The sequence below is a fragment of the Zootoca vivipara genome, chromosome 7 (assembly GCF_965207765.1).
Source record: "Zootoca vivipara chromosome 7, rZooViv2.hap1.1, whole genome shotgun sequence".
Classification (NCBI taxonomy): Eukaryota; Metazoa; Chordata; class Lepidosauria; order Squamata; family Lacertidae; genus Zootoca; species Zootoca vivipara.
In genome coordinates, this window is record NC_142590.1 from 34,551,368 (window position 1) to 34,573,065 (window position 21,698).

Sequence of the window (21,698 nt, forward strand, 5' to 3'; positions counted from 1 at the left end):
TTATCAGTAAGATATGGGATGAGAAATGAGGTAAAGCTTTTAAATACTGTTTTTGTAAGTTTGAAAACTAACCTGATATGAAAAGAAGGGTGCTTGCTTTAGATTAAGATTCTAGCCTCTATTCCAGACACAAATGAGAACTAAGTGGCAGCATCTTTCCTTTCCCCACAAAATAATGGAAGATTGATCAACTCTATGCTCCCTTTGAAAAACACTTCTCTTCTCTTCACACTAATGCATAAGAGAGATTTATCATGGGGAAAGGAAGCCACTCTTTCCCCAATAGCCACTAAGTCAGTGGCTCTCTATATGAGGAACTCTGAGGTTGCAGAGAAGCTTGCCAGAGTTCATCTGTGAGAAGATAAATTGTGGCAGACAAACACTGGAATGTCAGCTGGTCTGCAATCAGTACAGTTTCCCCACAATGTTCAGCTGCATGTGAGTTCCAAGTTTTCTAGGGAAAACTCGGTTCACATAGGTTGACACTTCAGCCCAAGAGGCCTAGCTGGAGCACTATATGAAAGGAGTACACACCCTAGAACAAGCCCTAGCATGCTTTGGAACATACAGGGACGAGGGGAGTTTAAATCCTTTCTATAAGCATTTCAGGAAACAGAGGGCCCAATGACCTCCTTGCCAGCTCTAATCAGTGCAGTGAAGAAGGCCATGTAACCCGCCCCTTGTGTTTATCATCAGCACTGGGATAATTGACGCAGTTGCATCTTCTTTTTGTTTCTTCTGCGGGCTTTTTGCTTCCAAATGGTCTTTCTCTGTGGGCCCACATGGCCCTGCTCATTCCATCATCCTTTGATCTGCTTTCCTCCCGCAGGCAGAGGACAAGCAAAAGTGCTTCCAGATGAACTGCCTTTGTTTTGTTTGGTCTTATTTACACTTCAGGAGGTTTGAATGCTGTTTTCTCCACTTAGAGAAACTTTACTAGAGAATCCTAGTCTAGTATGAATGCAGCCATCTACAGGCATCAAGGGGGAGAGAGATGCAGAATGACAGAGTCAAACCTCAATTATCTCTTTTTAAGGGGGAGGGGACCATGCAATTCATGAAATGGTAATCTGCCTATGCCAAAATATATCAAACTTCAACTCCTACTTACACACAAAGTTCGTAAGTTTAGACATTTATGAAAGCAAACATACAAGAGAACCCAGCTACTGCAGATATAAAATTTTAGGTTGATTACTACTATAGTGTTACTGCCATATAATGCTGATCAGCAAAGGAATTCTTACCTGTTGAACTTCACTTTCTCCATTTGAAATTTTTTCCGTGTACACAAAGGAGTTGAATATCCGCTGTAATAAAATTAAGAAAGATTGATTAGACACATCGGTATAATATCAGTGACTGAGTATATTTAGGTGGAAAAAAGCAGCTACATACGGAACAGGTAATATAAAAGAGCAAGATTAAGGATTAAAAGAATTATGGTAATAAGAGACGGAAAAACCACAGCAGTTTCATTAAAAACACATACGCTTCCATAATTAAATTAAACAGATGTTTGTGTTTGGTGGAAATATACAGTATAGGATATTGCATCCAGAGTGCCTGACATTGAGTGCAAGTGGTATGAATTTAAAATAGCTATGCTTCACATTTCAAACATGGCTTTCCCCAAATAAAGTAATTGTTTACATATACCATACATTTAATGCAATGCAGCTTTTTCAAAAAGGGTTTTTTTATTTATAAAAAAAATCTCGTTCTAAATTTCATTAGGAGCCTGTCTAGATTTCACTTATACTCAACGGGCTTTGCTTTGGGACCCCTGCAGTGGAAAAGAGGCAGCAGCATTCTGTACAGTACCTCCCTTTTCCCCACTGTATACATAAATGTTGTTGAAGGGCACGGCACAGAAAAAGTGAAGGCTCCTTACGGAGAGACAAAACTAAATTGTTCATATATGACTCACACACATCAGCACACAAACCAGCTCTGCTCGCACCCTCCCTTCTTGCTCGTGTTCTCCAGTCTATGTCTTGCTGGTCTTCTCCTTTAACTTTCCTACATCTGTGTCAGCAGCAGTGAGGGAGCTAAGAGGTTTTAGAAGTGGATAACCCTTACCTGCAAAGCAATAATCAAGCCTTCTACTGGGTTACTGAGAGGAAGCCTATCCAACCTTAGCTCCCCGCCCAGAGGCAGGCATCTGCTCAGTCTATCCTTGCCCCCAAAGATCTTAAGACGAAGAGAAGAGTTTGGATTTGATATCCCGCTTTATCACTACCCGAAGGAGTCTCAAAGCGGCTAACAATCTCCTTTCGCCTCCTCCCCCACAACAGACACCCTGTGAGGTGGGTGGGGCTGAGAGACTTCAGGGAAGTGTGACTAGCCCAAGGTCACCCAGCAGCTGCATGTGGAGGAGCGGAGACGCGAACCCGGTTCCCCAGATTACGAGTCTACCGCTCTTAACCACTACACCACACTTGGCTTGGGCAGAAAGGAGGCAGTACCTAGCTTCAATTGAACCAATGCCATCAAGGGCCTTCAGGAACCATCTCACTATTGGTGATGGGCTGTTCCCAAAGCAATAGGAAGGGGGATCTTGGACTCAGCGGATGCATGCAACAAGCCAAACAAGATAGAACAATCTATCTTTCCTACTTTTGGGCTGATGGTGGAAAACTGAAGCTGCAGGCAAACATTGACAGGTGAAGCAGGAATGCCTATTTGTCAATCACCTGTTGTTGTTGTTGTTGTTGATGATGATGATGATCCACTTAATGCCAAAATAGGCTCTAAGCAGTTTAGAGTCAATGTTTAAGGGAGGTTGCCAAGACTGCCAATCTGATGATTGATGGTTACAGCAACCTCTTCTTAAGACCCATTTACTCCACCAATCTGCGGGCTGGCACTGCTAGCTCCAAAGGAGGTTGTTGTAACAGCTGATCAGCTAATTGGGAGTTACAAGGAGCCCCTTTGAAGTCTGTTTGGAGGAAGTGGTTTAGAGTGCAAAGGAGCACCCCCCCCCCGCCACAGACATTTGTATACAGATATTGATCAAATTAGCAAAGAGATATGTACAAAGCCAAAGCGGAAATTCTTATCAGTAGAAAAGTATAGGCAAAGTAACTAACTATATTTGCATCATGACTGCTTTACATAATACATATGTATTATTATTATTTTTAAAAAAGGTTACTTCCACTGGAAAAAAGTTATGATCATTTCCCCCATTTATCTTCTACACTTTCTAAACTTAGAATTTCGTTTTATTCAAATTTATATTGCTAATATAAAGGTAAAGGGACCCCTGACCATTAGGTCCAGTCGTGACTGACTCTGGGGTTGCGCGCTCATCTCGCATTATTGGCCGAGGGAGCCGGCGTATAGCTTCCAGGTTATGTGGCCAGCATGACAAAACCACTTCTGGCAAACCAGAGCAGCACCCGGAAACGTCGTTTACCTTCCCGCTGTAGCGGTTCCTATTTATCTATTTGCATTTTGACGTGCTTTCAAACTGCTAGGTTGGCAGGAGCTGGTACCGAGCAACGGGAGCTCACCCCGTTCACAGGGATTTGAACCGCTGACCTTCTGATCAGCAAGCCCTAGGCTCAGTGGTTTAACCCATAGCGCCACCTGGGTCCCATATTGTTAATATACCTATATCTAAATACCCATATGTACCATTTATTATTCTGCCGAATTATGAATATTCAAAACTATCAACAAAATAGCATGAATACATATTTTTCATGTCATGTAGAAACACAGTTATTCAAATAGCTACCATATAGCATGCTTAACTAGGAGTGTGGCTCTTGTCTTCGCATAAGTGGTAAGAGAATGCATACAGAGAAACCCCAATCTGAATTACTTTCATTTTACAATGCTCCCATCTCCTTCTGTAGCTGGCAAGCTAGGAGTGGGGGACCTGTGGTCCTCCAGATGCTCTTGGACTCTAACTCCCATCAACCCCAGACAGCATTGCCAATTGTCAGTGGTTATGGAAGCTGGAGTCCAGCAGCAAATGGAGGGCTATAGGCCCCTCATCTCTGCTCTAAGCAGCTATAATTCTGTGGCACAAAAATACATCTGTGCTTCCTGGTCAGAGTTTTTAGATAATGCTTGCTTGTATCATAAAATCTTCATTTACTTGCAGACCAATCTGTATTAACTGTTATCACAACTGTATAATATGCACTCTTTTGCTCAAGAAATAAATGAGTTACAAATTGGGAAACTCTCATTAAATCAATGGTTTAAATCACAATTAATCTCAACTACTTAAAAAATAATTTCAATCATAGGCATACAGGCAAAACCGACAAGGAGTTATTTTAAAGAATTATGGGACCAAAGACAAATGGTAAAGAGCATTTGGGGGGGGGGCAATGGAAAAGGAACAAACCAAATACAGTACAGTACATTTAACTAAGGTGGGAGTGTAACCCACTGCCAAAGCACTGCAGTAATTTGATCCTAAGTGTGCCATATGTGTTAAAATTAAGATTAAATTGCTTTCCAAGCACCTTATTCTAAAAGATAAAAAGTATTGTTGACTACATCAAGCAACAACAGATTCAAAACACTTCATCATATTAATTTTGTTGTCCGGTTTAGTTCTTTGAGCTCCACACTTTTGTGTGCAGTGCTTTTACAGAGTTTTAGTTTATTAGCTTATTAAATTTATACACCACCCTCCATCCAAAAATCACAGAGCTGTAGCAAAAAAGGTGATTCACAGCCAAGGATGCAAGTGCCTCCTCAACTAGATGTTGCATCTAAGCAAATAAAGATATAAGCAGCAGTTTGGCAGGTCAAATTCTATCCTCAGCATGCCTCTTGCCATCATTCAGGGAAGACATATCCTTGGTCACAGAAAACACTGTGGAATAATCTTATGTTTTGTTCCACTGAGCTTATGACTGTCACTTTCCCTTATTCCTTTCCCGCTTGGGGACTTCAGGAATTTAAGAAATTTGAACTCTTAATGCTAAGGCCACCCCTGGAGAGGGCGGCAGTAAATCTTCTGAGTTTACAAGTCCCAGTGAGCCTAAAATGATTAAAGAGGCAAGATACAACTATTATGAAAAAGCCCAACACTGAAACTTCCTCTCATTCTATCCCCTTTATTAAAAGCTGTGATCAGTTTCTAAGACTACAAACAAACCTTTCCCACCCCACCCAATTTAGAGAAGCTAATTTAACATCAGAAGAAAATACATTAAAGGTGTCATTTTGATGCAAAATGAACTGCATTTTCTTTTCCACTCACAAATTGCTGAATATCTGGACATCAAAGGAAACAAAGAAATAGCCTCTTAGCTAACACTGAGGTTTCTACCCATAATACAAAGCTAGCCCTTAACCTGAGCTTTTACAGATCTATGAAGAAGCATTAAAAATAATGAATATAGTTAGGAAAAAAGAATACCGATAATCGCTTTTTTGGTTACTTAGCTAATGTTTTCAAGTGAGAGTTCTTATTTGTTTGAGTCGAAAAAATAAGTATAAAATCTTCCACTATGAAAATGTTTGCTTCAAATCTTAATTTTTGCTACCTAACAGCAACACATGAATACTGTGATCATTGAAATGTTCCATCTTCTCTCCCAATGGTTCTTGTAATCAAATGAAGGAAAAATTGTGTGATTGCAAGCATCATGATTGGAGTTATATGTAGTTGGGCCCTTTGATATGGATAATGCAGCGCAGTTCTGCATGCACTTTGCATCACACACTGTGAAAATGTGGCATACGTGAATTTATCTATATGTGGAATATATGACAAATTAACATCATTGTTTCGTGTTTAAACATGAATGGCATGTACAAAACTGCTGGGTTTATTTATACATTCATCTGAAGTACTTATACTTCACTCTTCATTGAATATTGTCGATTCCAGAGTGGGGAACAATGAAGTAAAATAATAATATACAGGGCGAAAGCAATAAACAGAAATTACAAAATACATCAAATTATGTCCAATAAATATCAAACAAATAAACAGCTCCATTATATAGCCAAAAAAAACCTAAACCACAACCATTAGAAATTCCAATTCAACAAAATACGTGGATGAAGAAAACAGGCCATTCAATTCACTGAAAAACCAAATGGTCCTAGCAACAGTTCCCACACAATTTCTTACTTGGTGCAATGCAACCCACTCCCCCACCACCACCAATCAGAGAGAGGGCCACACTCTCTGCTAACAGACTCTCATTCTGTCCTTTGAGCACCTTCACTGCCACTCTTGAACCCATCCAGGCTCTCACCATGAGCAGCAAATTCTGAACACTTAATATTATAACTAATTGTACCATATGCTTTATCAAAATGTAAATCAGCCTAGTAACATAGTACATGGTCTATTAGTTTGTTGTTGACATTTAAAGCTGTAAACAACTTGGGACAAGGGCATCTAACAGAACTATGTGTTGGAGATTCATTCCCCGTGTCTGCAGTCACGGTTTTCATTCCACAGAGTGGGAAGTGATGGAGACAGGATGTTTTGTTGTTACTGTGTTCCGTGAAGTGGGACTATTGTCCTTTTCTCTTTGCTGTGTGATGCTAGAGAGAGAGGGATCCATGTTGCAGTGCTCCGAGTGTATTATATGTAAATACACAAACTGCAAAGACTCTGTGGATCTCTAAGTGTGCTGATGTCTCCAAGGCTGTGATGTTTGGGTTGGAGAAAGCTTTTGAAGCTCCCGAACGATCGACCAGGAGGGAGAGAACATGGCAGTCGGGCATGTGTCTTTACCAAGGTCCTACTCGTGTGTAGGACGCTCCTGTAACACCATGTCCCTTGATACAGACCAAGCTCACCTGTAAGATTTTCTTATGGATGGCCTACTGGTCATTTCACAACCAGCAGACTGTCCCTTGGGGACAATGAAAAAGTGGGCTCTCTCAGTGAAGGCACCCAGTCTTTGGGATACCAACCCTCGGTCATGAAGGGGTCATCTTAAAACAACTCTCAAAAACTTCGGTTTATGTAAGTTTGCCTAGACTCTTAGCAACTCTTACTTTCTAATTATAGGCTCTTATTAATATTTTAAAAGTAATTAATTTTTAATGCTCAGTTTTTTGCTCAGTTTATTAAATGGTGTTCTGTTTTAATTACTTCTATGTAAACCACTTGGAGATGTTCATTACATTAAGCTGTATACAATTTTTATAACTAAATAAATCTGAGAATGCATACTGCTCCATGCATCTGTGCTGATTCTAGATCGCCATTCACACGGATGGGAGGAAAAGAGGAACAGCAGCTCCTAGCCTGACTAGGCTTATGGCCAAACTACATGTGATCCGATCTAACATTTATTTATTTTTACTTAAAAGCAGCCCCGGTGATGCTATAATTTGCACTGTAGCAGCAAAGCTGGGGGTGGGGAGGAGTCAACGCTTTCCTATGACATTTTAGAAAACTAAAGAAAGTACACAAACATACACACAGCTAGCCCTGCAGCAGAAACAAATAAAATATTTTCCCAATACAGGGCAAAACACTTCCTCTCCCAACTACAGTTGAAACAAGCAAAGTCTTACTACTCATACCATTCCTTTTCAGCATTATCCCTTGAATATAGGAAGTGGAGATAAGTCCTTTTCTGTGCCAGTACAGTGGTGCCTCGCTAGACGAATTTAATTCGTTCCACAGGTCTTTTCTTATAACGAAAAATGTGTCTAGCGGATCCCATAGGAATGCATTGATTTTTTTTTTTTGCCCATTGGAACGCATTAATTGAATTTCAATGCATTCCTATGGGAAACCGCGATTCGCTAGACGAATTTTTCATAAAACGAATTCGTCTAGCGAGGCAACCTTAACCCTTTCGTTAAGCGGAAATTTCGTTAAGCAGGGCATTTGTTAATCGAGGCACCACTGTACTGTAATTAAGGCTCGTGCTCCCTTGAGGGGTCCTTCCTGGTACCTATATAGCTCGGGCACCAATTGAAGACTGTCGTTTTCTCTTTGGTTTTGGTCCAATTAGTTTTGATGCTTGCTACTGCTGCTCTGAATTAGTTTTGGTTGATTGTAAATAAATAAAAAATAAATAAATAAGAGGGTTAAAGACAGGTAAAAGGTAAAGGTAAAGGGACCCCTGACCATTAGGTCCAGTCGTGACCGACTCTGGGGTTGCGCGCTCATCTCGCATTATTGGCCGAGGGAGTTGGCGTATAGCTTCCAGGTCATGTGGCCAGCATGAGAAAGCCGCTTCTGGCAAACCAAAGCAGCACATGGAAACGCCGTTTACCTTCCCGCTGTAGCGGTTCCTATTTATCTACTTGCATTTTGACGTGCTTTCAAACTGCTAGGTTGGCAGGAGCTGGGACCAAGCAACGGGAGCTCACCCCGTCACAGGGATTCGAACCGCCGACCTTCTGATCAGCAAGCCCTAGGCTCAGTGGTTTAACCACAGCGCCACCTGGGTAGCACTGAGCAATTAAATGTGCTAGTTAGAACCTTTATTTCCAAATCCACCCATATGACTTGTTTTTTGTCTTTTGATGGGGGCTGGAGTTTGCTAAGGAACCTAGGAGGGAGGACAAAAGACAGGGAGCATCTTAACTGGGTGAAGAGGAATCCTGGAGAGGAAGTATGGCTGGCACACTGCAGCACTGCTTAAGAAAGCATATATACCTGTACCTCATGCAAGCCAGCATATTTAACCTAGCATCTTCATTAAACAGATTTTCAAACCCTTAGCTGGAATTAGCATTTGGGGGGAAATCTTAGAAACAAAACAAAACCAAATTGAGACAGAGAGGAGACTTTGGGGGAGTTTCTCCAGTTCTTAATACCTTTATTACATCAGTCCTTTACTCCCTTTTCGCAGTGATTTATGCCAATCAAACCCTTGCCCAAACATCCCAAAATGGTGAAGATCAAGTTATTATTACCACAACAGATTATACCAATGTTAGAGGCTGTTCCACTAGGCTCTATTTCTCTGCACTCTATTTTATTTATAGAAGTCAATGGGATAGTGTAATTGCTCAAAGCTGTGCTCAGTTACTTGAAGACATCCAAACTGAGACCATTAAAAACCTAGGGGGAAAAGATTGAAGCCCCAACTGGGACACTGTATTTCTAGACATAACCTCTTCGAAACCCCTATTTACCCTGAGTAAGGAAGAGCTGGAAAAATACCAAAAATGTCATCAAGATACTGTTTTTGAAGCCAATGAAGGGGAGGGGAGAAAAAAAAATTAGTTCCACATGTTAAAACAATTCAGCATTTAGTCTATGTAATTTGACTAACGTTATACTCATGACAATGCGCATGGCAATCTTACAGAAAACTAAAATTGATGTTATGCAACCTCAGAATATAAAGCAGATGGTGGAAATAAACCTCCATACACTATTAATTTTCTTCATCTTGAGCCTGGGAGTAGGGGACAAGGGAAATATATTTACTATAATCTACAATAATAGTAGATAATTATCCAATAGATTCCTGTATTCTCAATAGAGGTCAAAAGCAGAATGACATAACGGGGGAGAGGGAGAGGGAGAAAGAGAAGGGGAGAACCACATTCAAGAATCTAAAAATGCAATTATCAAATGGTACAGTGTCCAGTTGTAAAAGATAGAGGAGCATTTCCAGTACAAAAGCAGTTTTGAAATATATAATAAACTATCTGGCCCGGCCATGCATTGTTGTGGCTCATCCCTGTGACTGCCCTCACTCTGTCCCGACCCATGAGTCATCGCTCCCCCTCTTCCCGCCATCCCCCGGCACATGCCTGTGACTGGTCCCAGTCATACCTCGGGTTGTGAACGTGATCCGTGCGGGAGGGACGTTCTCAACCCACAGCACCACATCTGCCATTTTGCGCTTATGCACAAGCACCGAAACCCGGAAACCCATAGGGTTCGCAACCCAAGGTATGACTGTACCTGTGCAATTGTTTGCAGAAACCAACCCAGGTATAAAATTGAAGTATTTCATGTCCACCACCATGAAGCTGTAACTCCTGGTCACCAATGTCTTGCTTTGCACTAGCTGAGTAAGTTGACTTGCCAGTTAACTCACTCCCCCCCCCCCCCATTCCCAAACTATGAGCCAGGAGTTGCTGCTTCGTCATATGAGAAACCATTCTAATACAATTGGGGACTTCTGTTTTGTTCTTCATGGACATTTATTAAAAGACAGAAAACAGGAAAACCCTATCAGAATTTAAGAAGAATGTCGGCCTCAGAAGGATTATGTTCATGTTGAGAGAGTTTCGTTTCATTCTCTGGCCGCTGTGTTTCTCTACTTTACAGATCTATCAATCACAAGCAGGCTGCACACTCACAGCTCTAATGGCATGGGATAAGCCTGTGTAATTTCATACTCCAGCAAAAAAAAATTGAATACATGCAATGCTGTATGCAGTATAAATCTGATCAGTACAGGCAAAGCTGGAAATATATAGTTTTCACATGCTGGGAGTGCAGTGCATGAGTACATTAAAGTTCTTGTGTTGTCATTGTTTACATAAATAAAAGTGAATCACCCTGAAAATAAGTTATTGAAGGACATCAAAGAAGATTCATTCAATAATTAAGTAAACAATGCTAAAGGTGGCATGCTAAGCAAATAAAATATAAACAAAACATTGCTGAAAATCAAAGCTTAAAATATAAACCATTCACAAAATGAACAAACAAATGCTAACTTCAAAGTTATACTCTTTTAAACTTCAGCACTGTTTTGCAATAACCCAAGCAAACAAGGCGTACCTTATACGCTATTTATATAGATGTCTATAGCCCGAGAAGCAGCCTTGGCACAAGGTATTAGTCTCTGAACTTATCTAAATGTCTTTCCACATATGAAAAATGACACCGCAGATTTACAATATTGGCGATAGTTATGTAGACACCTCAGAGTCAACCTGGAGTAGTTTCTATTGCACACCTTTGAAAACAAACACCTCATTACTTCCTTTTTTTAAAAAAAAGCTCTCCCCACTTTTGGAGTCTTGATATTAACAAATTTATGGTGGCACAGACAGAACAGGGGGAAATGCCTAGAAGTGAAAAGGTTTAAAATGTTTGGAATTTAGCTTCATAAAGAAGAATTTATAATATTCAGTGGGGTAAGATTAACAAGTTTATTATGGCATATGTTTCAGACTACAGATACCTGGAATGTTATCCTAAGTTTAAAAACCAGCCACCCACAAGATAAAATTGCCACTTTTCACACAAGTAATATCGCCATGTAGCCATTGGGAGGGTTTGTCTCCGGCTTTTTAACAAAACCATACACAAATCTTTAGTATGTGGTCAAAATACCTGTGGTTTAGTACTGAAAGCCATCTATCGCCAGCTTTACGTCAAGAACAGTTTATTTAACGGGTCATCCTAATTATTCTATTGCTTATACTGAATCACTGAAAAGCAGAAATCAAGTCTACTTTACAGCAACACTCCCCACACCGCCCCCTCCAACAACAACTGTTACTGTTAGGTCTGGAGATATTAACTGCTGCAACACTCAAGGACACAAACTGAAGAAATGAAAAACCACATCCTCAGGCTGGGGGGGGGGAGTGTCCCATTTCCTTGCCTGCTCCACTAACATTGCAGTGCTACATATGCCTACTCAGAAGTAAGCTGCACTGAGTTTAACGGGACACGCTCCCAGGTAAGCATGTGCAGCATTACATCCTAAGTAGCAAAAATTGCCCACTTGCAAAGGAAAGTGGTATGGGCTTGTAAGGGTACTTTATTCAAGGTTTGAAAAAGAAAAAGAAAACATTCCTGACCCAGATTTGCAGATTATATGAAACCTGCAACGCTGGTGAGTAGATATATTTTTAAATTTATAAATTAGGAAGTGAAAGGCTGGGACTATTTCCCAGTAATTATCAATTATATCCAACTGCATTCTCTCAGTCAGCTACCCTAAATTACACAAGAACTACTGCTTTTGACAAATTGCTACAATTAAAACAATTTCTATTACAGATTGGGGGTAGGTGTATAAATCACTTGTCCCTTTGCCTGTCTGATGAATTACATTTATATGTCCTTAGGAAAAGCATACCTGTTTATTCAAAATAAAACACTATAATGCAATTTCCTTCCAAACATCATATTTATATATTGTTTTCATTATTTAAGATACCCCTATGCCAATCATGGGTGCAATGTCTTATTAATTTGAAAGAAACGTGAATCTGCAGCATACATTTATTCCTGAAATTACAGAATTTCCATTCTACTATAGAAGAGGAAGGTTTCCTTAAACTCATTCATATTTAATTTTTGAGGATGGTTCACTGCACATAAAATATTAATTAGTCAGGTTTTTGAAATTGCGAAGCTAAAATGTCGGTCTCCCTCTCAAATTAGTTTTCACTTTACTTAAGGTTATCCGCAAGTCTCTCTTTTCTTGGCCATCTCTGAAGTAAGAAGGAAACCGTTACAACATAATCTTGCTAATTTCAAAGCTAATTGCATTGAAAAGGGATGAGAATAGATATTTTTTCTTAGAGAATTTTGTAAGTCACAGTAATCTGATGATACACGTATATGCAGAAGGAACCCCCGCCAAATTCAATGGAACTTGCCCCTATGAAAATAGGATTGCTTTTTCATCAACCAGTTGTCTGATTCATCTCCTAAGAAGTCTTCATTTTAGTTTATAATCTATATAAACATGTAGCAACAATAATTATTAAACACTATTAATATAATCCATTCATTCATTTTATTTTATTTTCCACACTGAATTGATATGAAAACAATTTTCTGTGACTGATGTGCTTCACACACCTGCTTATGACAAAGTCATCTAAAAGAAGGGAAACAGGCGTGACAGTGGCCAAAGGTGCATTTTCCACACACAGCATCCGAGCCGGCTCATTACGTGCAGAGTTAGCACAACAGCAGTGCACCCTTCAAGGCCATCAATCACTACTGTGCTAGTATGCAAATTAGCAAATCATGTGGTAACTACATTTAGACGTGACAGGACATGCATGGAACAAGCAAGCGCTTTTTCCCATGGTCCCTGTCATGTCTGTAATTCAGCCTTAAAGCGGCAGTCCACTGGCCTCCCCAGCACTCAGGTTATACAGTGGTACCTCAGTTTATGAACACAATTGGTTCCGGAAGTCTGTTCATAAACTGAAGCGTTCATAAACTGAAGCGAACTTTCCCATTGAAAGTAATGGAAAGTGGATTAATCCGTTCCAGACGGTCCGCGGAGTAACCGTTCATAAACTGAAGCGAACTTTTCCATTGAAAGTAATGCAAAGTGGATTAATCCGTTCCAGACGGGTCCGTGAAGTACTTAAACTGAAGCGTTCATAAACTGAAACATGGGTGTAATTGGTTCCGGAAGTCTGTTCATAAACTGAAGCGTTCATAAACTGAAGCGAACTTTCCCATTAAAAGTAATGGAAAGTGAATTAATCCGTTCCAGATGGGTCCACGGCGTTCATAAACCGAAAATTCATAAACCGAGGTGTTCATAAACCGAGGTTCCACTGTAATGAAATGTAAAATTAAGTGAATGGCTAGGGACTGTAACATCCTAAGCTGTTCTTGGCAAACTGAAGAAAAACAGCTAAGTGAAACCAGATTTTTATCATCTCTTGCCTATCTCTATTGCTTTCTAGCTTGGTACTGGAATTCTCTGCCCCCAGACATCTGGTTAGCTCCCTCTTGCTGCTACATTGAAAGGCCCCTTAACTCATTTACTTGCTGTTGTTTTTTTCTAGATTGGTCCCCATCAACTTTCATTCCATGTCTCTGTTAAATTGCAAGCGACAAGGCCCTGCCTTGCTGTTTTAGAAGCACATGGGAAGAAACACTGGAATCTGAGGTATGAATTTTTCAAAAGCAGGCTGAGGGCTAAGTTCCTCATCATTTCTTGGTGTAGATGCACTAATGGATTCCTTATCTAATGGAAATTTCACCAGACCCTTATGTGATTGGCTGATAGGAGTGGTAAACCTGTTGACAGTTGTTAACAGTCGTCAACAGGTTTACCACTCCTATCAGCCAATCACCCATTCCCACCACCCACCCTCTGACTACACATAAGGGTCTGGAGACTTCTGTTTCAGTGTATCTGAAGAAGTGTGCATGCACACGAAAGCTCTTACCCATAGCTGCCAAGTTATCCCTTTTTAAAGGGATTTTCCCTTATGCTCAATAGGCTTCCTCGTGAGAAAAGGGAAAACTTGGCAGCTATGCTCTTACCTATGGCAAACTTAGTTGGTCTCTAAGGTGCTACTGGAAGGATTTTTTTTATTTTTTTTATTTTGACTACATCAGACCAACACGGCTACCTACCTATAACTCACCAAACCATAGTTTGGCTTACTGTGTCTTGCGAATCAACTCAGTATGTCCAGTTCCAAAGTAAAAAAATAATAATAAAGAAAATTTGTGGAAGATAGCATTAAATGGCAAACATATTTCTTATTTTTCAATTTACTGTTAAAAAAAACTTTAAAGAGAGAATTAAACCGCTTCCCAGAAATTTACATAATAAAATCATTACACATGGAAAAAGTTCAAGTCATAAATTGCTGTTAACTTCCTCCACTGCCTCCTCTCTTCTGATTCTTTATTCTGTTCTTTTATGCTATTCTTTAAGAGATCTGACAAGGCAGAGTACTTAATTTTATCATAGCTGCAGTACACAGAAGGTTCTTATTAAGGCATCTTTTTCCAACTCCCAGCTACCAGACAGCAGAGAGGAAAATGCCTTGGGGTAAGTAGGGCAGTCATAGGGAACAGAGTCCATACAGCTCTTCAACATACACTTCTCTTCAGATCAATGCTATTTTTTATACTATCACATTTCCCTCTTCCCCTGCACTCTGGTCAGATTTTTTTTTTTAAAGAGTTTCTCTCTCCATAGCAATACAGTGTATTCTGGTACAGTATATTAAAGAGTTACTACAGACTTCTGGTCCACTCATGTTTGAAGTATGACTGTGTGAAGTGTTAGTTACAAGTAGGTAGTCATGTTGGTCTGCCATAGTCGGAAAAAAATATAAAAAATTCCTTCCAGTAGCACCTTAGAGACCAATTAAGTTTGTCATTGGTATGAGATACACTTCAGATACACTGAAACGGAAATCACCAGACCCTTATATATAGTGAGAGGGTGGGGAGGGGTATTACTCAGAAGGGTGGTGGGAATGGGTGATTGGCTGATAGGTGTGATAAACCTGTGGACGACTGTATGAATGAGAAAATGGTTTCTGCAAATCTAGATGTAGCTTCCATTCTTTCACTAATGAGAGCTAAAAACAGCGATTCTAAAAGAAATAAAAACAAAATAACAACATTTTGTCATAGCTGCAAGATTCTATTCCACAAAGCTGTACTTAGTATAAACTGTGCCATCATCATTTCTTGATTTCCTGTTTACTATTGAAGAAATTTAAAAGAAGCAAGCAGTATCCTCTTTCACTTTTAAACATGAGGAAAAAAGATAGAAACCGTAAGTACATCTCCTTGGAAATTAGGTTCCTAGTGAATGTGCTCAGGTACCGTTTTCTAAATGCAAGTTTGCTGAGTTATAATCTATCTATCCATTAAATCTGTAATGTTTTGTATGTTACATTTATGCTAAATCTTAGTTGTAAGGTGAAGTTTTCTACTGACAGCTTTGAAGTTTTCGAAGTCCAGAACCTCTTGGAACAAAGTGGAATTTGCAGATAATGACATTATCTAATAAGAACAAAATGTCCAGGGATACAACACCAAGGAGTTAGGGAAATTCTACATATGCTATTAATTATGAGGTGTTGACCCTCCCAGTAAATTATGAAAAAAGAAGCAAATGCTAGCAAATTCCTCACATTTATTTATAGATGTTCAATACAGTGTCCAACCATAATTATAAAAGTTTAGGTAATTTCAAAGCTACTGTATGTGACGCATGCAGCAGCCACCTGTTGCATAAGCTGCTACAAAATGTCTTCAGAGTGTCTGTATCTAATTTTTATTTACTATAAAACTGAACAAACTGGGTTGTTGCATGTCTTATATAGCAAGCAGTTCTCTCATGCAGACAAAGAATAAGGGGCCCAGTATTTTCCTTTTAAAGTATGAAAATTCAGGGCAAAACCTTTAGAAACTTTTTCAAAGCCAAGGCTTAATTTGCATGACAGTTTAACAATTATGAGGGATTGGGTTTTTTGTTTTGTTTTGTTTTACTGGTAATACAAAGAATGAGGTACAGGATAATTTCCAGATGGTGTCCTATTTTGTATTGATTTTTAGGCTTGTGTTGTCCTGGGAGCTTTAGTTTTATCCCCAAAGTTTCACATGCCAGCCCCACTTCAAAGTAAGAACTCTTTCCCCCCCCTTCCTCTATTTTATTAGTCCTTCTCTAAACATACAACAGCCTCCCCGCAAAAAGCCATAACCCATTATTCTGTACATGTTTCTAGAGAAGGGCCCCACCCAGCAATTAGTATCATAGCTGCCAAGTTTTCCCTTTTCTCGCGAGGAAGCCTATTCAGCATAAGGGAAAATCCCTTTAAAAAAGGGATAACTTGGCAGCTATGATTAGTATATCATCTTTACATTGACTTTCTGACAGGAAGAACTTTCTGACAGTAAGAGCTGATCAACAGTGGAACAAACTCCGTCCAAAGGTGATGGACTCTCCTTCCCTGGAGGTTTTTAAGCAGAGTTTGGATGGCCACCTGCCATGGATGTTTTAGTTGAGATTCCTGCATTGCAGGGGGTTCGACCAATGACCCCCAGGTTCTCGTAGAGCACGTCTTTGGGGATCATGCAATCGTCTATTCTGTGGACATGACCAAGCCAGTGTAGACGTCACCAAGACAAGAGTGCAAACATGCTCGGAATGTGGAATTGGGAAAGCACAACTTTTGTTTGACTCTGTCCTTCCATGTGATGTCCAAAATCTTCCTGATGCAGTATATATGGAAGGCATTGACGCGTCACTCCTAGCTTTATGGAAGTGAGTTGCCTACAACTCGCTTCCATAAAGCAGTGTGTGCAACACACAAGCCTGACAGACCTTCATCTCGGTATTGAACATTAGCATCACAATCTCCTCTACCCTTTTGGAGATGCAAGCCATTGCCGTAGCTCCCATGCCAATATGCTTGTCCAGCTCAGTGTTGATTGAGAGGTTGCTGGTTATGGTGGAGCCTAAGTAGTCAAAATCATCTACCAGCTCAAGCATGTGGTCACCAAAGCTTATGTGTAGTGCTGGCGATGTCCTGACCCAGGATGTTGGTGTTCATCAGGCTGGCGGTAAGGCTGAACTCCATGCAGGCTTGGGCATAACAGCTGATGAGTCTATGTAGAGCTTCCTCTGAGTGCATTGTCAAGGCTGTGTCATCTGCAAACAACATCTCTCAGATCAGGACCTGCCACACTTGGCGTGGGATTTGCCAGGTTGAATGCAAGTACACACCATCTTCAGTCAAGTTGAAGGCATATGAGAACAACAGAGAGAAGAATATGCAAAGGAGTGTTGGGGCAAGAAGATGGTCCTGTGTTGGGGAAGGCATCCGAGAAGAAACCATCATACTAGACCAGGGTTTCCCAAACTTGGGCCTCTAGCTGTTTTTGGACTACAAGTCCCATCATCTTGAGCTAGCAGGACCAGTGGTCAGAGATGATGGGATTGTAGTCCAAAAGTGCTGGAGGCCCAAGTTTGGAAAACCCTGGGGAACTCTGTACTAGACGGTATCGCACATGTTCTTGTGGAAGGACACAATAATTTTGTGAAGCTTAGGTGAGCACCCTATCTTCATAGCTGCCAAGTTATCCCTTTTTTAAAGGGATTTTCCCTTATGCTGAATAGGCTTCCTCGTGAGAAAAGGGAAAACTTGGCAGCTATGTCTATCTTACTACTTCTTGCTGAAGAGGTCAAAGGCCTTCATCAGGGACAGAGTCTATATTACAACATTAATCTGTTTTCAAGTTACAACTACAAAAACCTATATTAAAATATTCAGTATTTTAGAAAAACGCTAAAAACACGAGACTATCTCAACAGAAAAATCCATTCTGTGTTCAGCAGCAGCTTTGATTCACATGCACAACTAAGGACAGAGCTGATTGACAGACAGGTTTTGTGATCTTATGAGCAACACCACAATCTAAAAAGTAGAAAATGCTCTCTTGGAAACCCCTGGGGAAACACTGTCCTTCCCAACTGATGGCATGACATTCTTTCCTCTTGAAATAATGAGCTGTGCAAGGCTTGTTTGGCTTTCACGCAGACAGTTTTTCATGCAAAGGTAAGTCAATCAGCTGTACCTTAGCAGATTACATTACAAGTAAATAAACATAGGGTGCCTTAAGACCTGGGATTTATTGCATTACTTTTCCTGGTTATAACGCTAGTGCTTCTATACCATTTTCTAATGTCCCTTTCACACCTAGAGTGGAACCTCTACTTACGAATTTAATCCGTTCTGAATGCACATTCATAAGTTGAAACAATGTTTCCCATAGGAATGCATTGGGAATGGATTAATTCATTCTGGGGCCTAAAAAAGGGCACTTTAAAGGCCGGCGGCTGCGAGGGCCCGATTTGGCCCTATGGCCGGATCGGCAGCTGGGGGGGGGGCGGCGAGGGCCCGATCCGGCCATAGGGCCAGATCGGCAGGTAGCGCGGGCGGCGGGAGGCCAGTGGGAGGCTGGCGGCAGAGGCGGCCGAGAGCCCAATCCCGCGCAAGGCTGGCAGATGCAGCAGCAGCAAGCGTGGGGCAGCGAGGCCGGCAGAAGGCCAGCAGAGCAGCGGCGGCGGCGGTGAGGGTCTGATCGTAAGTCAAAGAAATTCGTAAGCGCATCCCCATTTTTCCCCTTTGTAAGTCGAAAAATATGTATGTTGAGTCGTTTGTATGTCGAGGTACCACTGTATTCCTCCATGAAAACATGGAAGGAACTGTATGCCTGTATACTGCCCCCAATTTTTGTCACTTCTCTGCCACAATGTTCTGGGTTGATGCAGTTGCAAATGGATATTTTTTCCCCCCTGGAAGCAATTAAGACAGAAAAAATGGCTAAACTTCCACTATAGTCTGCAAGATTTACAGAAGTGGCTTTTGCATTGTGTGAAAGATGAAATATAACACAGAAATTAAGCATTATGGAAATGGAATAAACTGCCATTTGAATGCAGCCATAGTGAAGTCATAGAATGTACATGCTTAATCTGCATTCTGAGAATCTGGAGTTCTTAAAATAGTGCTACTTCCACTAGAACAGTTGACAGAAGCAGGTTATGGAACCTCTTGCTCAATTATATATGAGAGTGTCACCTAAAAGATTAATTTAACAAGCTAGTGTTCTTAATTTGGCCCTTAAAAATTCTAAGCATAATGCTGCCCGCTGTTCAACTTGAATCTACCACCTGAAACCTAACATCTCCTTTCATTTTTTCCACGCACTTTAAAAATAATGCTCATTAAATATAGAATTATAGAGGAGAGATAATCCAGATAAGATAAAAACCTCCTGCACAGCCGGGAGAATTTCGCTCGCATTTAGTTTCACTCGGAAAAGAATCTTGGCTTGTCATTTGGTATAGACCAGAGATCCTGCCTTGTCACATACCAAACCAGACATTGTGGTTAAAAGCAATCTCTGGTCAGTTCCAAACAAGCCAACTTCAAAACAGTGGGTTATGAAACTGGTTTGTTTAACTAACCAGAGGTTTAAATCACTACCTCAGACTCATACATAACAAGCAAGGAATCTTTGAAAGCAAAACTAAGTGCTGGAAAAATTCTCCTTCTGGTCAAAAGGAGGAGAGAAGAGAGGAGTGAAAAAGCCTAAGGCTTTGTTCAGGCCTATTTATTTCATTAAATTTATAAACCCCATGACTGGAAACTACTCTGAAGGGTTTGTTTAAACACACACACACACACACACACACACACACACACACACAGACACAGACACAGACACTTATTCTGGCTCCTGCACCCAAAGCTAAACCCAGATTTAGTGTTATGAGTAAACACAGCCAATGTTGAATTCTGACAGTGTCTAAGGGTGGGGTTTTGGAGGGCTGGATAAAAGATTCCAGATTTTGGAAACTGGAACAGGAGTTAGTATTTAAATGCTGAACATGAACTCTTCTAGCTTATCTACCACACAGATACAGTACTCTGCAAAACTATGGAAGGAGTGTGCTAGTGCAACTCTGGTACAGTACATCATTTCAGATGACCTCCATTCCAAATACTGACAAGATTGCAAGCTTATGTTCTTGCATTAATTCTGTGATTAGAGTTGCTCATCCATTAAGTCTATGATTAGATGAAACAGGCCCACAGCTCCCTGTTGAATGGAACCAAGATGATAAGAAAAAACATTTTTCTTTTGTCATGTGACATGTCAGTATCTCTGCTATGTAAGACAAAACAAAATCAAAAGAGATTGGGGAATGTTGTTAAATAATGGAAAGTGTTTACCCTGCTAGAAGGACACCGTAAAGTGAATTACGTTCTAACATCCTGGTCCAAATGCTCTGGGTGCCAGTTAGTTTCTGGGTCCAATTCAAAGTGCTGGTTTTGACCAATATAGCCTTAAATGGCTCAGGACTGCAATACCTGAAGGATTGCTCCTTTCCATATGAACCTACTTGGCCCCTGCGATCATCACCTGAGGCCCTTCTTTGTGTGCCTCCTCCGCAAGAGGTCCAGAGTAGGTAGCAACATGAGAATGGGCCTTTTCTGCAGTGGTTCCCCATTTGTGGAACACTCTCCCCAAGGAAGTTTGCCTGGTGCCTTCATGATATACCTTTAAACACCAGGCAAAAATGTTCCTCTTCAACTAGACCAGTGATGGGCAACCTTTTGAGCTTGCTGTGTCAAAATTCGCCAAAAAACCGAGCATAACTTGGGTGGTGTGTCACTTCGAGAAAAAAACCATAATTTCGCGATATTTATAGTTAAAATAACAAAAATGTATAATTGTAATATATAACTGTATTTAATAAACCAAAAACTAATTATTTAACCAAACCAAACCAAACCAAAACCCCCTTATTTATCACAAAGTGCCCAGAGTTGTTGAGCTTTTGGGGGGGAGCTGCTGATCAAAGTTTTGGAGGTTTTTTTGGGGGTGTGTGCAAAAGTTGCTTTGCTCTTTGGGGGAGGATGCCCCAAAGCTGCTGCACTTTTGGGGGGGGGGAAGAGAACAGAAATAAATGACGAATAATACCTTCGCTGGAATTAACACGCAGCACCGACACAGTCTGCCAAAGCGCCAGAAAAAACAGCACAGAAAGGGTTAAAAACCAATCTCTGGCTACCAGCAACAGCGGAGATACCGGTAGGGGGGGAAAACCAACAACAACAGCCCGAATTGGCCGATGGGGGCGTGCCAGCATTGAGGGCTCTGCGTGTCACGTCTGACACGCGTGTCATAGGTTCGCCATCACTGAACTAGACCTTTGGCTGAAACATCCTATACCCTTTTAAATGTGTTTGTGGGAAGAGAGGGTTGTTGTTGTTGTTGTTGTTGTTGTTGTTGTTGTTTTTATTATGTATTTTGTGTTTTTCTACGAATGAAGGACAGTATACAGCTTTAATAAATAACAGTAATAACAGTACTGAAAGTCTTTCCTGGGTGTTGCTCACCACTGAGCTTGTAAGGCTTAGCGCACACCACTTTATGTGCTGTTCAGAGGAATAATACAGGACACAACGTACATAAAATCTCCTTTGATTTCTGCAATCAGATGAAATACTCAAGTACA

General features: G+C 40.6%; 1 protein-coding gene across 1 annotated transcript in view; it reads right to left on the reverse strand.

Moving 5' to 3' along the window:
• The window catches only part of CACHD1 (cache domain containing 1), a 124,136-nt gene that overhangs the window by 78,825 nt on the left and 23,613 nt on the right, over positions 1-21,698 (reverse strand). The window contains exon 2 of the mRNA XM_035121480.3: positions 1,248-1,310. Coding sequence (XP_034977371.1) covers positions 1,248-1,310 — 63 coding nt within the window. The remainder of the gene's footprint in view (positions 1-1,247; positions 1,311-21,698) is intronic.